Raw genomic sequence first — 18,592 nt, forward strand, 5'->3', positions numbered from 1 at the left:
GTGTGTGTGTGTGTGTGTGTGTGTGTGTGTGTGTGTGTGTTTGTAGAGAGGGTAGAACAAAGCTAAATCTTAACCTTCTTTAATAGGAAGTCAGTTGATAAAGTAAATGAAATGAAAAATTTATGAAAGGCAACAGAAAAATGTTTAGAAATAGGAAAGTAAATACCAAAAGAAATAACAATTTAAAGGCTGTGTCTGCCTCTTGGGAGTGGACCTCAGATTAAAGGCTGAGCAGGTCACCGTAAGCCATGAATTAATATTCTAATGTACATACTATTATTGTAAAAAAAATTAAATTAATAATATAAAAGCATCTACATAGTAAAAAAAACCTAGGCTGAGTCAGAATCCTGGTTCCAATCACAGTTCTGCTAACTACTAACATATTAACTCAGGGAGTAACTCAACTTACTGAGCCTCAGTTTCTTCATCTAGAAAATGTGTGTAAAACCACCTAACTCATAACGTGGTCATAGGATTAAATGACACAACATGTGAAAGACACCAAGAGCACCATGCCAGTCACATGCTACCATAATATTAACAAATACTGTTTTTTTGGTTTTGTTTTCAATTTTGCCCCCACTAAAGTTTAGCAGAACTCATTGGTGAACAAAACCATTTCAATCCTGCTTTGTGAGAGTCATTATCAACTTAATTATACATATTTGTACACTTATCTCCCTTTTCTGAACTCAAAGAATCTGCAGTCTTTACTAACTAAATTTGGCATTATCTCAGAAATAGCTTTATGTTGTTTTCAAATTGCCTTGCCTGTGGAAGCCATCTCCCCTCCATCTTCTGCTTCTCCTTACTCCCTATACTCCTAGTTATACGTGAGACAGCATACAAAACACTGCTGATGGATATATATGTATATGTATGTGTGTGTGTATATGTGTATAAATATATATATATATATATATATACCTTCCCCAGAAGTGTTATACTTACTGTCTTATAACTGTGTCCAGCCAAGAAGAATTTGCTTCAGGAACTTTTAAACATGCCAAAGCTGAAGCTTTTATAATGAAGTCATTGACAGAAATTTTGCTTCTCCCTTCTAACATCTGCAAAGACAAGAAACCATAGTAGTTTCTTAAATTCTCTTCTCAAAGACTGAAACTATATAATCTTGAGAAGGTGGGAGGGGGTGGATATACAGATGTCCTGAGGTGGAAAGGATGAAAAGAAACCAAAAGTTGGTTTTCTTCATCAATTTTAATGTAGACCATTACACCTGTACGTTTCCTGCTAAGCATTGCTTTAGCTGCATCCCATAAGTTACCAAGTAACTAAACACTAAGTAGGTGCTTGGTACTAACTATAAACACAAAGTAAACATACTGTTTCCTACCTACCAGAAGAGACTCAAGTAGTCTCATAGGATCACAGTGACTATGTTAGGCTAAAATGGATCCATAGCAAAGTCGACTTTAATCATAAACTTTAATCAAGGGTTAGAAAATGAAAATTCTCCAGGATACTCTCTGTCAGTTAAAATTAAGATGACATCCATTTTTCCATTATCAATTGGCATTTGTAACAAAACAAAATATATGGGCAAAAATGTAAATATTCAGTGAGGGAAAACAAGATTTTTAGAATTTATAAAGGTAGAATTTCCAGACCTTTTACCTTATTAAGTTCTTTCCGTACCAACAAAACTTCTCCCATATTTACATCGACAGAAAGGTAATAATGAGGTATGGTTTGCTTAGATTGCATTAACCGCTGTGCAATTACCTAAAATCAAAGAGATTCAAAAATCAATTATCTTGAGTTGAAACGAGACCTCATCTCATTCAGGGCTCTGTTTGCCCCTTTACCCTGCTCCCTGGTAATGCTTACCTCAAGCATTATTAGAACTGGAAGATGGAGGACTGCACCACAACTTAGCCCCTTCCAATAGTATTTAATCAGAACACAGTGTTTGTGTATCCCAAGAATGCTACTGGCCAAACCAAACACCTATTAAATGAATCATCTAAGGTTCCCAATTTTTAAAAAGTCTCTTCTTAGTGTTTCAAACTGTGGATGCAACTGAACAATCAGAGTAAAGATGTCCCCAACAGCTTTGGGTCGAAAAGTTATGGTAATACTCTTACTCGGCGAATGCTGCTGATTGGGATATCTGTGAAGACACCTGTAGGAACCGGCGCCACTCCTAGACTCGGGGGAGACACAGCAGCTGCTGGAGTCTAGAAGGAGGTAAAAAAGTTCTTAGTCTTAGCATAAGCAACTGTGAACAACTGTTAGTGACTCTTTTACAGATGGCAAAGTGAAAATTAAATGGTTTATAGGAAAACAGCTATTTCTATCCCAAGGGAGCAAAAGGGACTCTGATTTGGACTGTGCTTGTTTAAGAGTTTTGTTTCTAATTTTCATACTTAGAATTGGGTAATCATGTTTTAAATGTTTCTATGACTAGTTTATATCAAAATAATTTTGTTTTCACAAAACTTTCTTCAAGAAAAGCAATCAAAGCATTCCTAAATTGAAAAGATTAAGAGATAAATACAAAGAAAGTAATGCATTTTCCTGAATAGTGTTAAGAAAAAACAATGACAGGGGCTTCCCTGGTGGCACAGTGGTTAAGAATCCTCCCGTCAATACAGGAGACACGGGTTCGAGCCCTGGTCTAGGAAGATCCCACATGCCGTGGAGCAACTAAGCCCGTGCGCCACAACTACCGAGCCTGCGCTCTAGAGCCCGCGAGCCACAACTATTGAGCCCACGAGCCACAACTACTGAAGCCCGCACGCCTAGAGCCCGTGCTCTACAGGAAGAGAAGTCCGTGCACCGCAACGAAGAGCAGCCCCAGCTCACAACTAGAGAAACGCCACGCGCAGCAACAAAAACCCAACGCAACCAAAAATAAGTAAATAAATAAATTTATTTTTTTTTAAAAAATGACAAATCTTTTATTTTAAAGCAAACATCTAAATAACTAAATCATTTTCCTTACTTATAGTTGACTATTTTAGCACCTTTACTGATCAAACGGAGTTGGCTATGTGGATTTAATCCCCCTGTGAACTAATTAACTACATAAAACTCAAACACTAGCCAACCAACTTGCAAGCATGTTTAAAAAATAGGGCCTGAATAAGATGATAAGTTAGGAAAAACTTAGTATCACTACTCAAAAAAAAACAAAAACAACTTGGAGTGGATTTCAGTGTGGTATATCATCTTTGCTTTTGTGTATGAATAACAGCACATTCATATACATATTACTAGCCAGTGAAATTAGACCAAAGAAAACACAGTTCTGATTAAGCTATTTCACTCATAAATAATGTATGCAAGGGTCTAACAGGCTGCACAAAGCACTCTGCAGGGACAAACTGCAACCAAAATTTAGGAAGCGAAATATAACTCACAGGAGCAGCTTTAGTAGGCACAAAGGAGTCGACGTCCTTCTTGATGATTCTGCCATCTGGTCCCGTCCCTGGAAGAGATACAGGAATACCACACACATGAGAGCATACCGCTAATTCCTCAAGGAGATCAGCACTGTGATCCTGAAGTGCAAGTTCCTAAAGGTTCTCTACCAAAGACCCTCTAAAGGGGCCGCTGCCTTAATCATGCCCCTTAAACTTTTCCCTAAAAATACCACCTTTTGTTGCCCTCCTCTCCGTTAGCTCCAAAACACCCTTTCTGAAACCCTAGAATAGATCTCATTTGGGTTCTACATTCATTTGCTCATAAACAATTCCCTTGCTACAGAGTCGACAGATACGATAACAATTATTTTGGACAAATCAGGCAAGTCAATCGTTTTTACCCTAAAATAGCATGAATAACTCTCAAATGCAATGATCTCATCTTTAGAACCATTCATTCTATATGTGGTCTCCATTATTCACAGCTTTCTCACAGTAGCCAAGGCACTATACTGGCTTGTGTTAGAGATTATGAAGGAAAAAGGTGCCATGTTACACATGAAGAAAGATCTTCAAAGTTCCCTCAACAGGCTTAATTTTACTTTCATTCAATTTCTTTCCTCCTCCCATCCACAACCTCTTAGGTTTAACATTACACCTAAGTAAATAATCCTGAACCTTAATTCTAAGGAGATTCAGAATTTAGTTATTAAAATACCTTTTACACTGGCCCACTTCTAGAAAATATTTGGTCAAATTGATTCATCTTCCCCCAAGGCAGACTTTTAAAAGGATTCTCGTTGTGTGCAGTTCGTCCCAACTCCTTTCCTTCATTATGAAAACTGAGTTGGCTAGGATTGTGTTTATCCTCACCAGGAGCTCTAGAACAGAGGCAGCAGTACGCCTATTAGATTCCCTTCCTTATAAAGGACAGAAACCATAACCTCCCCTTACAATCAAGGCTGATCTGGACACTGCAGCCCCTCAGGATGAGGAAACTGCAGTACCACCTGCCTTATACTAAGCTTCATCCACCTATAAGAATTTCCTGACTATTAGGAGTTAGCTGAAATCTTCGAAATTCTTTTGTCTCTCTCCCTAAGAAGGCACAACAGACCATCATAAAGCAATATGGTATAAAGGGAAGAACACTAGACTAGGAGTGAAAAACGTAGGGTTGTTGTCAAACATAAACTAAACAGATGACTGTGGTCACTTAATCTCATCTGGTCTTTAGTCTCATCTGTAGGACAGATTATCATATCAGCCGCTACTCATGGGAATGCTGTGAGGATAAAATGGGACAGTGATGTGAAAATGCTCTGCATCAAAGAAATATAAACCATAATATGGGTAGCTCTGAGACAAATCAAACTCTGAACATCAGGGTTTAGGCTTTCAGAACAGTTTCTCCCCAAATGATTACATTTTGGTCAAATTTGGTAAGCAATCTGTCCCTGGGGGAAAGGGGTAGGGGTGGGACTGGAGGTTGAGTTCAATAACCAGTGGCCAATGATACTATCAACGATGCCTATAAAAATAATAATTGGGCTTCCCTGGTGGCGCAGTGGTTGAGAATCTGCCTGCTAATGCAGGGGACACGGGTTCGAGCCCTGGTCTGGGAGGATCCCACATGCCGCGGAGCAACTAGGCCCGTGAGCCACAACTACTGAGCCTGCGCATCTGGAGCCTGTGCTCCACAAGAGAGGCCGCAATAGTGAGAGGCCCGCGCACCGTGATGAAGAGTGGCCCCCACTTGCCACAACTAGAGATAGCCCTTGCTCAGAAATGAAGACCCAAAGCAGCAAAAATAAATAAATTAATTAATAAACTCCTATCCCCCAAATCTTCTTTTAAAAAAAAAAAAAATAATTGACCCCTATAAAAATAAAACTCTTGAACAACAAGATTTGGAGAGCTTCTGGGTTGGTGAACACATTAATGTGCTGGGGGCGGGGTGGTGCTCCCAGAGAGGCATGGAAGCTCAGCACCAACCCCCACTCCCCATACTTTGTCTCATGCATCTCTTCTATTTGACTGTTCTGAGGCGTATCCTTTATAATAAACAGGCAATAGTAAATAATGTGCTTTCCTGAGTTCTGTGAGTCATTCTAGTGAATTATCAAACCCAAGGACGGGGTCTTGGGAATTCCTGGTTTATAGCCAGTGCGTCAGAAGTACGGGTGATCCTCAGGACTGGCATCTCAAGTGGGGGCAGACTTGTGAGACTAAGCCTTTAAACCTGTGGCATCTCGGAACTTCCCTGGTGGCGCAGTGGTTAAGAATCCGCCTGCCAATGCAAGGGACACGGGTTCCAGCCCTGGTCCAGGAAGATCCCACTTGCCGCGGAGCAACTAAGCCCGTGCGCCACAACTACGGAGCCTGCACTCTACAGCCCGCGAGCCACAACTACTGAAGCCCACGTGCCTAGAGCCTGTGCTCTGCAACAAGAGAAGCCGCCACAATGAGAAGCCCGCACACCACAACAAAGAGTAACCCCCACTCGCCACAACTAGAGAAAGCCCGTGCGCAGCAACGAAGACCCAACACAGCCAAAAATAAATAATTTAAAACAAAAACAAAAACCTGTGGAGTCTTATGCTAACTCTGGAGAGTGTCAGAATAGGATTGAATTGTTGGATACCCACGTGGTGTAGAGAACTGATTGCTGGTGTGGAAAAAAAATTACATTTAGTGTCAGAGGTGGTGTCATAAAACACCAACCACTGATCCTCTAAGCTCACTTATTTCAGAACACTCACTCCCCCTAATGCAAAATTTCTTCCACTCCACTAATTCCTCTGCTCTCATCATGTTGTCAAGCCTCCTGTCTTCACTTCCTCCTTACCCAGCCTACACTCTATGGATCACTGTTATAATCACTCCCTGGTCAAACTCTAAAACATATGCCTTCTCAGTGCCAGCACCAGAGTAGCTTAATATTGCTGGAGGAAAAAGTACACACCTAGCTGAATGACTGTACTGTAAGTTCAGAGGCACAAAACTACAACAGACACACAAAACTACCCAGAAATTAAACTGTTTCCCTTGAATTCACTTTCCCTGTCTCTGGGAACACTATTTCACAATTTGTCTAATCTCAGACCTTCCCACACTAACTCTCCAGCAGATCCCCTCACGTTATACTTTTTATTTTTTTCGGCCGCGTGCGGGATCTCAGTTCCCTAACCAGGATTGAACCTGGCCACAGCAGTGAAAGCACCGAATCCTAACCACCAGACCACCAGGGAACTACCCCCTCCCTTTATATGTTACTGATCAAATAGCAGGAACCAGAGAGGTACTCTCCTCATCTGCTACCACCAAACCTATAAACCTACCCCATATTCTCTTCTCTCCTATAAGAGTAGAAAAACTGTCCTAATTCCTACCCAAAACCAATCCCATCCCCTCTTACATTCTCAGAAACTTTGTACCTTGCCAAATTATTCTGCTCTTTCTTCTTTTCTACATCACCAATTTATCCCTTTCTATCAGACCACTGGTTCTCAACCAGGGCAATTTTGCCCCCAAGGGGACATCTGGCAATGTTTGAAAATATTTTTGGTTGTCCCAAGTGGGGTATGCTACTACCATGCAGCAGGTAAAAGCCAAGGATGTTGCTAAACATGCTACAATGCACAGAACACCAGCTGCCACCCTGCCAACAAAGAATTACCTGGTCAAAAATGTCAACAGTGCCACAACTGAGAAACTCTACACTAGACCTGTTCTACTATCACTCATTTTCAAAAGCTCTCTCTTGAGCCCATATGCTCCCAAAAGCTACATTTCTATTTCTATGCCTTCCTTCACGGCAAATGTTCTCGAATAAGTTGTCCACAATGTTATCTCCACTTCTTCATCCACTTTTCATTTTTCAACCTGTCCAGACCAGCGTCCACTGTGCATTTCTTTTGAAGTTGCTGTTGTTGAGTCCCCATATCCAATCCCTGGCTAAGTTCTGTTGATTCTATGGCAGAAGTGTATGTTGAAGCTGTCTGTTTCTTTTCATTTCTACTCTCACCACCCTGTGTAAGCCACCATCATCAGCTCCAGCAACAGCATCTCAAAAGGTGCCTTGGCTTTCATTTAATCCATTTGCACAGAGCAGCCAAAATGATCTTTTAAAAATATAAATCATTTTATGCCACTTCCTCATTTTAATCTTTCAATGGCTTCCTACTGTACTTTAAATAAAATTCAAATACTATCATAACCTGCAAAATCCTTTATGTTCTCGCCCCGAGTTTCTTTCTGACCTCATCTCCTACCACTAGATCCTTTGCTCACTATGCTCCATTAACACTGGCCTCCTTTCTGTTCCTCAAACATGCCAAGCTCTTTCCACTTCAAGCTGGTCTTTGCCTGAAGTGGTTTTCCTCCAATTCTTCACATGGTTGGCTCATAGCTGACTCATCTTTCAGGTCAGATCAAATGTCACCTCATCAAAAACACCTTCTCCAACCACCCCGTCCAAAAGCAGTCATGACTACACATATATTCACCCTGTTACTCACTAGTATATCACTTGGTTTATTTCTTTCTTAGCATTCAAATCATCTTATTTAATAAGTTATTATCATCATAGCTAATGCTATCATCATAGCTAATGCTTTCTATGTACGGGCACTGTTTATTAACTTATTTAATCCCAACAAGCTGTAAGTTATTATTTTTATATACAAATGAAACACAAAAGGTAACACACCTCGTGTTCGACAGAGCTGGGTTTTAAATCCAAGCACTCCAGCTCCAAAGCCAATACTCTTAACTACTATGCTATAACTCCCTGTCCATTTAATTCTTTATTGTTGGTAATATGAGCATCTGAAACTGAAATCTTATCTGTCTTATGAACAAGTGTTGGATACACAGACAATACTCAATGAATATCTGTCTAAATAAATGAATCACTTAACTCTAACTGCATGATAAGAATATAGAGATTTTTCCACTTAAATCTCTCCTAAGGCAGTCAGTATTGCTAAATATCTAATAAATGGTCCTTGTTTACTTGTCTAAATTCTTCAGATACAATTATTAAACTAGTCCCTCCTCCCCTTAAAACGTATTCCAATTTAAATTGCTGTCCCTGATTCTAATCACATGTACATAAAGAATGGCAATACACTAGTGAAATAATATTAAGGTGAAAAAAGGGTCTTCCAATATTACAAGAATCCCCTGAAGTAAAACAGCAATAACACTCTATTCTTGTGCTTTTGGGGACTGGCTTGCTTTCTAACCATAAAAACAATAGATTGCAGACAGATGATAACCACCGATGAGTGCCCACAGCTGGACAATAAAAAAATGGGAAATGATAATTCTTACTTCAATAAATGTTATGCAAATTAAATCTGGTAATTAAAAGACTAGCACATAGTATAAGCCATCAAACCATGTTCTAGGAATAGTAATTTCCCCCCTTTTCCAAAGTATATTAATTACCTTACATTAAATTTTAGCTTAAAACATTTAAATGCCAGCCAATAATAGTAATAATGTGAACAAAACTAATATGTATTGAGTACTTATTACATTCTAGATACTGTTCTAAGCACTTCACCTGTTTTAATGTAAACTATTATCTAGTTTTACAGATGGAAAAACAGATGGATTAAAGTAATTCATCAAAAGACATATCACAGAGAAAATGATAAAGCTAGGATTAAACCCTAGATGGTCTGATTCAAGACCCCATGCTCTTATCACTAAGCTACACTGTCTCTCTGGGGAGAAAAAGATAGGTAAGACATTTTCCTTTGCCCTCAAGGGGCGTTAGTTCAGTTTTGTACGCATTTTATTATTTTAAGTCACTTCAAATCATCCCAACTTCATGTTTTGTTCTGTGTATTACTACATTCAATCAGCCTAGCACTAATACAGATTTCTTATTAATACAATCAAGTACCATAACCCAACTCTGCTGAACAAACACATCATACTTTCACCAACAATTAAGCAGTTCCCGTCAACAGAGAAGGAAAAAAAGCTATCTAAATTATATAGGTAGATCTTAGACAGACTAAACAAAGCACAGTAAATTTTCCTACTCTGTGGTGGCACCAAAGGAGATATTTCCCTCCCTCATCCTTCCCCTGACTATCGCAGATAAGATGACTATATATACTTGTACTCTCTGGTCCTAAGGAAGAAACTCTACTAAATTTTAGTAAAACCCCACTCCATAGAAACAGACTTACCTTTTACTTGTGTAAGGTCAATCCCTTTCTCTGTTGCCAGCTTCCTTGCAAGAGGGCTAACAAACAACCTTCCCTTTGGTCCAGCAGGAGTAGCTGGGCAGGTGGCTGAAGGTGTAGGGGCTACAGGTTGGGGAGTTGGAGGAACAGGGGCTGCCTTTTGAAAAAGTTACAGATTGTTAATTCACGACTGCAAAGATTGGTCTGAAAGATTTAAGAGTTTATAGTTTATTTAGTCAAACCTATTTTAATTAAATAACTTTCATCTTTTTTCCAAATATCAAATGCACATTTTTCCGCTTAACCAACATAATACAGCAATATGAATAGAATAACATTATTTTATGTCAAAGACAGAACAAAGTCAAATTCTCTAACTTCATGATTAACAAAGAGAGGCATGGAATTTAATTTTGGTCCAGTATATAACATCCTTATAGCCTTTCTTCACTTTAATCTCTTGTCCCTTCTTTATTCTCATTCTCTTATATCACCTACATGGCTTTTGTTTTTACTTAACCTAATTCCAAAATAATAAATTATTCTGGAAGGTCATGTTGAAACACATTAAAAAATAAACCACTACAACTACTTGCCAGCTCCCCATAAATGTATGGCAGTCAGAAATCAAGTTTTCTCTGACAGAACTGTGTACCTCATCTAAACTCACATGATTCTACACCTGCAGAAGCTCCATTATAGTGTTACTGATGCCTGGAATTCATACAAGCTCATACTACAGGTATATAGTATACAGTGCATAGAGACAGACTAAATTCTATGCAAAATAAGCCATTTACATGAAGGTTCCAATGTATTACAAATATAAGCTTGACCTACTATATGTTAATACCAAGAGGATTGACAAAGACAAAAACTACAAATTCTACAGAAAATGGGTGACAAAGCATTACCTTCCATATATATATATATATATATATATACACACACACATAATTATAATTATAATTATAATTACATGAGCCCAGAGAAAACTACAGAGCTACTAGGTTATTAACACAGTTTGGGGATATGGTATGGTAGGGTTATATGTATGTATGTATCTATCTACACCTAAAGCAGAAAAAGAACATGTCACCTCAACTTTGTTCTCGGCAGGACTCAAGACACCAGGAAAAGAAAAAAGCTATACAAATCAAACTATTGACCATTATGTGAACGGTGCAGTGCCACACACTGTGTAGGTCTCCACAAATGTTAACTATCTCCTTCCTTATTCATAGAATCTTAGAGCTGGAAGGAACCTAGAATATCATCTACTTTAATCCCTTAATTTAGAGATGAATAAGGTTTAAGAGTTCCCTCAATTCTAGAAGCATACCTACCGGGGATGGGGTAGGTGGTGGTGCTGGTGGTTTTAAATCAGTTACTTCAGTTGGCCGATAGTCAGCAAATGCTGGTATATCTGCCTCTTTTTCTACAATGATACAGAGTGGGGTTCCTAGAGGGACATCTCTTGTACCTTCAGGGATCAGGATTTTTGCTAGGTAACCTTCTTCCTGTGCTTCAAAACCTTAAATAGAAAGAAAAAACCATTATGGAACTTAAAGGACTCCACTATCCTACCAAACTCAAAGCACAGTTTTAAGTAAAAGGTTCTTCTTCAAAGTAGCTATATAACCTTTTGCAAGCTATTTAGCCTCTCTGTGTCTCAGCTTCTTTACCTACAAAATGGGAATGACAATAGTACCTACCTCACGGGGATATTACAAAAATTAAGTGAATATTTTCCAAGTACTTAGAAACAGTACCTGGCACAAAGTAAATACTAAATAAATATCTGTTAAATAAAACTATAAGAGATTACACAGTGGTTAGTTCTGAACGTTTTCTTTAAAACATCCCCAGAGGCAGCCCCTTGCAGACCCACAAGACTCCAAGATGGCATCAGTTGTACTGCTAAAGATCAGAACCACATGGTTAAATTAAAAGACCTACTATAGTTGATAGTAACATGGGATTACACCCCTAAAAGCATCTTTGGAACTTTATGAGAGGTCATACTTGGTATTACACCAACTATTTCATTATGAAGAAATACAGCATAACTAGAGATTCTGTGGTGTTGACAACTTTATTCAGCTACTGCTTTTCTTTTCTTTTTCTGGCCACACGGCTTGTGGGATCCCCCACCAGGGATTGAACTCAGGCCCTCGGGAGTGAAAGCATGGAGTCCTAACCACTGGACCACCAGGGAATTCCCAGCTAGTGGTTTTCTTACAAGGAACTCAAATATGAAGAGTTCCGAAAGTAAAACTAAAAGAACCCATTGGAGAGGACAACTCTTGCCTTCCAGATCTTGGCTTTCTGTGGTGTTGTGCCTCTCCCTGACAAACACAGCTTTGATGAATCCTTCCATATCCCAGTTGAGAATTAATATACAATACAAGACATGTATGAAAAGAAAAGACTCCAAGGCCACAAGAGTTTAAAGAGTTTGACCAAGGTAATACTTCTCTAGTGACCAGAGTCTTTAGAATACTAGTCTCTACAGCAACATAGGTATTCAAGTTAAAATGCAAAGCAGATCTATTTTTGCCAGAGTTTTTTTGTTTGTTTCTCTCTTTTTAACAAACAGAATCCTTTCTTCTAATAAAATCTTATGGGAGGAAGCACAATATGCAGGAAGATAAAAAGGAGGTGTCCTGGTGGAAGTGGGGGAGCGGACACGGAACAGTAGAGTGCTACTCCTTAAGTTCTCCTTTGCCTCAACGTGCCATCAAGGAATCATAGGGTTTGAATAACAAAATCTGAAAACAGCCACTGCAGAGGATGCCCAGAATCTCCTACTGCATCTCTGAGAACTAGACAGGAAATACATTTATCTACAAATATCTAGGGCTTCCCTGGTGGCACAGTGGTTGAGAGTTCGCCTGCCGATGCAGGGGACGTGGGTTCGTGCCCCGGTCCGTTCCTGGAGGATCCCACATGCCGTGGAGCAGCTGGGCCTGTGAACCATGGCTGCTGAGCCTGGGAGTCCGGAGCCTGTGCTCCGCAACCGGAGAGGCCACAACAGTGAAAGGCCCGCGTACCACAAAAAAAAAAAAAAAAAAAAAAAAAGAATACAAATATCTATACATGGTATGACAAATATGATTATCTATATGGGTTTTGTTCTAAGCATAAAAATAAATCAGAGAGGGAATAAAAGGAAATGTGATATGATCTCTGAACAGGTAATACATACATTCCATCACTCATTCTCAAACTATGAAAACAATCTAAGCCCTGCTTTCAAGTCTTCCCTCAAAGTCATCTGAAATTCTTTGGTATTTTCCTGCCTTTGATGTTATTTTCTCCTGTTTCTTCTTTTTTCCCCCTTGCCCAGTTTAGACAATGATAAGGCTAATAAATAAGCAAACTCTGGCCTAAAAATAATCCCTAAGCTGACATATCCTTGATCCAATAAGACTACAGTATGGTACTGACAAATCCAACTATGCACACTTTTGTTATGAAATATTCTGTTCCAGGAAATGAATCCCAAGAATGAAAATTTTTCATGTTATCACTCACTCATTATAGGACAGGACGGCAATCCTCTTCCCTCATTGGAAAACTCAGTGCCTCAACCATTAAGAGCTGAAGAAATCTCACCTATAGTGGCCTTGTCAGTCTCTATCTCTGCCAATAAATCTCCTTCACTTAGCTTCTCACCCACTTTTTTTTCCCATCTCTGAACTGTGCCCATGGTCATGGTGGGAGAGAGGGCAGGAAGAACCACCTGTAGAAACAAACACATTTTATTACCGTGTAATACTAGGAAGCTGTGGACACAGTGGAACTCAGGCCAGCAAACAGTTTTATGGAATGACAGTGACTGTGACCATCCAAATTCCCATGCCCCCACGGCAGCAAAAGCCCACTGCCTCAAGTGTCCCTACATGTGAATCTTTCAAATCTCAAGCTTTTATAGTACCAGCGATACTCTGACCCACCTTCGAAATACTTTTCCACCCTCCAAACGTAGTAACAATGGGCAGATGGGAAAGCGTTCTTTCTAGACAGTTAAAATTAATTCCTCAATAAATATCTAAGCACAGAACATCTTTTCATCTTCCTTAACACTTAGATTAAGCTACAGGTTTTCATTTTCACAGAATGACCTTAGTCCAGACTTTCCACTAAAATTTTACTGTGTGCTGTACTGGCATCTATCTCTTCACTCAGGGGAAACTGAATTTCTCCCAAACTTCCCAGATACTTTTCAAGATAAAAAAAACTCTTATTAAGAACTGTTTGGGACTTCCCTGGCGGCCCAGTGGTTAAGATTCTGCACTCCCGATGCAGGGGGCACGGGTTCGATCCCCTGGTCGGGGAACTAAGATCCCACATGCCACACGGTGCGGCAAAAAAAAAAAGAATGAATGAATGAATGAACAAATGAACAAACTGCTCTTAAAATAGTCACTTCCACGCCAGTAAAATCTAAACATCAGATTGGCTGATCTAAATTTAAAATTGCTTTCTTATTTATATGGCTTGTATGTCCACTGAAATTGGATGCTTACTCATTATGGGTTTTGTTTGCTATCTTTTAGGTTTTTTTTTTTTTTTTTTTTTTGCGGTACACAGGCCTCTCGCCGCTGTGGCCTCTCCCATTGCGGAGCACAAGCTCTGGATGCGCAGGCTCAGCGGCCATGGCTCACAGGCCCAGCCGCTCTGCAGCATGTGGGATCTTCCCGGACCGGGGCACGAACCTGCATCCCCTGCATTGGCAGGCGGACTCTCAACCACTGTGCCACCAGGGAAGCCCTCTAATTAACAACAGGATTATGCTGAGAGAAAAATCATTTCAATTGACGATGTCTCAGGAAGGTGAGGGGGGGGGGAGTAAAACAAAACTTAGAACTCTAATTAGAAAATTTTTTTAATGTTTTTCTTGGTCAGAATTATCTATCTTATCTATCTACCTACCTACCTACCTACACCGGGTCTTAGTTGCGGCACTCGGGACCTTCGTAGCCGCGTGCAGGATCTTCATTATGACATGCAGAATCTTTTTTTAGTTCCCTGACCAGGGATCGAACCCGGGCCCCCTGCATTGGGAGCGTGGAGTCTTAACCACTGGACCATTAGGGAAGTCCCTCATCTTCATCTACTTCTCAAAAATTAGTGGATCCAATAATCTCTATACTGTATCTTAAAGGATAATTAAGACAGAACCCTAAAACTTTCACAAAAAGCCAAAGACATAAATTATAGAGAAATGTACTGTCTTGTGTAGTGAGACAGAATTTGCTGAACAGGATGAGATAAATGCGTGAACTGACCACCAGGCAAAACTTTATAATGAGTGAATGTTAATAAAAGACCATGGAGGACCTCCCTGGTGGCGCAGTGGTTTAAGAATCCACCTGCCAATGCAGGAGACATGGGTTCGAGCCCTGGTCTGGGAAGATCCCACATGCCGTGGAGCAACTAAGCCCGTGCGCCACAACTACTGAGTCTGTGCTCTAGACCCCTGTGAGCCACAACTACTGAGTCCATGTGCCACAACTACTGAAGCCCGTGCACTCCAGGGCCCACAACAAGAGAAGCCACCACAATGAGAAACCTGCACACCTCAAGGAAGAGTAGCCCCCCTCGCCGCAATTAGAGAAAGCCCGTGCACAGCAACAAAGACCCAATGCAGCCAAAAATAAATAAATAAATAAATTTATAGGGAAAAAAAAGACCATGGAATAGAACATGATGTCCAAAGGAGAAAATTATTCCTATACAAAAATTTCTACAAATAAACTAAGTGAAGGAAAGTTCTAGTCTTAATCCTTTAGAAAAAGTGCAGCTGGCTTTTATCCACTTCCAGTATCTGAAACACAAATATAGATGGGATAATCTTAATATCTAATAAACTAATTAGCTTCCTATAAACTGATTTAGTTAATAGAATCAACAGTGACTATATCTACCACCTTCAGCTTTGTTGCAACGTTATTATATATGTCTGTTTGACACTTATTCTTTATTTTAGTTCAGTCTTTTATTAATACTACTGGACTACTTCACTTGCTCTTAGAAAACAGAATACCACATGTCAAGGAAAAACACCAACTGGGAACTTTCATTCAACAGACAGTACTTGGGGCCTACTAAAAACTCTTATTTATACAGGGAGTAGTATAAGTACAAATCACCCTCAAAATCTAACAAAATGTTCTTGAATGAGAAGTACCAAACATTATCCTATCTGCTACACTGAGGCTGTGAAAGGTTAAAAGAACTAATAAAGTTCACACACCTGGAAATAACCACCAGGAATAAAAGTTGTCAATTTTCATGTTTAAACCTCTATTTACTTTCAAATGACAAAAACCAGCCATATTTAATGCCAGTTCCCAGGATGTGAGAGCCACCTATGAAAAATAATGAATGAATAATAAATATTCTAGAGCAAACACCCAGAGGCTGAGCCTCACCTGCATGTGAGGAGGATATGAGCTACCAGGAGCCTGAGCGGGAGGTGCAGGTGACGGAGCAGCGGCAGCAGGGGTTGGTGCTGGGGCTGCTTGTGGGGTAGGTGCTGCTGAAGAGTCCAGTGTATAATTTTTAAAGGCCTCAATATCTTCAGGCCTAAGGAAGAGAAAGAATGCATAAGTATAAGGGGGTTATAAAGTGGATTCAGTAGTCTTAGAAGCCTTTAACTAACTTCTCAATTCTGGGTTAAAATACTCCACCTGAGCATCTAAGTTCCACAGATTGCCATGGTACTACTCACTTTTCAACTGTGATACAGATGATTGCTCCAACTGGAACATCTCTGGTACCTTCAGCAACAAGTATCTTTGCCATGTAACACTCCTCCAGGCTCTCAAATCCAACAGTAGCTTTATCAGTTTCAACCTTTTAACACAAAAGCAGGAGCTTAGACTTCTGCTGCCAGTATGAAGTTTATTAGCTTGTGTCTAAAATCATACAGTTCAAAGTGCAGTAAGTCAGAAAGAAAAAGAAAAATACCACATGCTATCACTTATATGTGGAATCTAAAATATGACACAAATGAACTTATCTATAGAACAGAAATGGACTCACAGACACAGAGAACAGACTTGTGGTTGTGGGGCGGGAGGGGAATGGAGTGGGAGTTCGGGGTTAGCAGATGTAAACTATTACACAGAATGGATAACAACAAGGTCCAACAAGGGAACTTTATTCAGTAAAGTGATAAACCATAATGGAAAAGAATATTTTTTTAAAAATGTATATATATGTATAACTTAATCATTTTGCTGTATAGCAGAAATTAACACATTGTAAATCAACTATACTTCAATTTTAGAAAATCATACAGTTCAACAGTCACGAGAAAATAAAGCCTCTATCACAGGTTTGAAAAAATTACTATTAAAAATATCTTAGCTAAAAATCAGTTTGGCTAGCTGCTGCTAACTTAGCTAACCAACCTTCTCTAATATCAAATTGTAAAAAACATCTAAGTTTCTTAAGCAAAAGGGATAACTACCCACTCAGAAAGTTAATGCTCAGTTTAGCTAAGCCGGTCCCTTCTAACTCATTTCCATATTTTAAAACAACTTACCTCTGCAATTAATTCACCCTCATTGATTTTTTCCCCTTCCTTTTTCTCCCAGCGGGCTATGGTGCCTGCCTGCATTGTGGGGGAAAGAGAGGGCAATGGAACCTGGAGAAGACAAAGGAGATATACGAAATTTACTAAGAGCTACCTAACTCTCATTCTGGTTTAACGCTTCACTCAAGTCACTACAATTTAACGCAGAGTTTGAGTCCCAACACACAGTGGGCACGGGGGATATAAAGGGGGTTCCTGCCACCAGAAGCTCTCCACCAGAAGGACAGGCTTCCTGCTCCACAGGCCTGCGTGGGTCTCAAGAGCATGTACTCAGCAGACATTCCACATACCGCCCCAGGCCTGGCGCTCTTCAATGGAATAGGTCAGGAGAAGGAAGCTCAAGAGCTACAGCAAAGCTGGGTAATGGAGAAGGGACACTGACACGCAGTATACTTGGAGGGGGATGGAGGATCACTGACTGAGGCCTCTGAGGAAGGATCCCATGAAGGACAACGGGGTCCCCCGAAGGACAGGTATGGGGCTCACCTTCTGATGCGGGGGGAGGCTATACCAGCGGCGCCTAGGAGATCCCCAGAGCTGCAGCAAGACGCGATTCCGCGGTGTGGCCCAGGAGCTGGGGCTCCAGCCGCAGAGTGCCCGGAGCCTGCCATACCCTGTGGTCCTGCTGCAGCAACGAGCCGGAGCCGAGCCAGCCTGCGGGGTCACGCACCGAGCTCCCAGCTCCTCCCGCAAGGCCGTCCACCGAGCCCCAAATCTTGCCCTTGGGGCTGCATTCTGGGCCTGTCGCGCACAGACGCGCCACATATTGCCGCTGACGCCCACACCCCCAAACCCAGCGCCGTCTCCGAAGTGACCTCTCCAAGAGCAGCGCGGCGTTGCCGTCAGCCGCACCGCGCGGCCGCAAGTTGTCGTAAAACGGGCTCCAAATATTCGCCTTACACTCTCCGTGGACCAGAAACATGTAGAACGTACGGTCTTCCTCCCGGGAGTCGGGGAAAAAGGTGGCCCAGGGCGGGTACTGTGGAGCCACGAGTGGCAGGGGCGTTCCAGCGGAGCTTCCGCAGGCCGAGTCTGGAAGAATTAGACGTGGAGAGGAGTGGCAGGTGGTGGGCTCGCAGTGGTGGCCGCATCTCAGAGGAGGACTTCACCTAAGCGCTGTGTAGGGCACGGCCGAAAGGGAGGGGCCTAAAACGGTGGCGAGAGCGAGGCTGATAGAGGCAGAGTGGTCTGAGGTGGGCTGAGGGGCGTGGCCCCGTTTTGAGGAAAGAATAGGAAGAGTCTCGAGGACCAGCCGGGCGCGGAGAGCCTGCGGCCGAGGGGCGGGTCTAGGCGCTCCGGCAGAGAACTGCCAGAGGGGGCATTACTGTGTTCGCCGGATGCGCCCGCAGCCTCAGCGGACCCAAGCGCCACCAGGTTTGGGGCTTCGC

General features: G+C 41.2%; 1 protein-coding gene across 1 annotated transcript in view; it reads right to left on the reverse strand.

Annotated features, from left to right (window-relative positions):
- The window catches only part of DLAT (dihydrolipoamide S-acetyltransferase), a 24,424-nt gene extending 6,413 nt beyond the window's left edge, over positions 1–18,011 (reverse strand). Inside the window, exons 1-11 of the mRNA XM_007464647.1 lie at positions 17,691–18,011; positions 17,154–17,255; positions 16,335–16,459; positions 16,036–16,189; positions 13,214–13,340; positions 10,938–11,129; positions 9,599–9,748; positions 3,387–3,454; positions 2,109–2,201; positions 1,639–1,746; positions 955–1,070 (exon numbers count right to left, since the gene is read on the reverse strand). Of these exons, the coding sequence (XP_007464709.1) occupies positions 955–1,070; positions 1,639–1,746; positions 2,109–2,201; positions 3,387–3,454; positions 9,599–9,748; positions 10,938–11,129; positions 13,214–13,340; positions 16,036–16,189; positions 16,335–16,459; positions 17,154–17,255; positions 17,691–17,969 (1,514 nt within the window). The 5' untranslated portion in view covers positions 17,970–18,011. The remainder of the gene's footprint in view (positions 1–954; positions 1,071–1,638; positions 1,747–2,108; positions 2,202–3,386; positions 3,455–9,598; positions 9,749–10,937; positions 11,130–13,213; positions 13,341–16,035; positions 16,190–16,334; positions 16,460–17,153; positions 17,256–17,690) is intronic.
- Positions 18,012–18,592: the final 581 nt, after the last annotated feature.

Source organism: Lipotes vexillifer, unplaced genomic scaffold, assembly GCF_000442215.2.
Source record: "Lipotes vexillifer unplaced genomic scaffold, Lipotes_vexillifer_v1.1 scaffold785, whole genome shotgun sequence".
Classification (NCBI taxonomy): domain Eukaryota; kingdom Metazoa; phylum Chordata; class Mammalia; order Artiodactyla; family Lipotidae; genus Lipotes; species Lipotes vexillifer.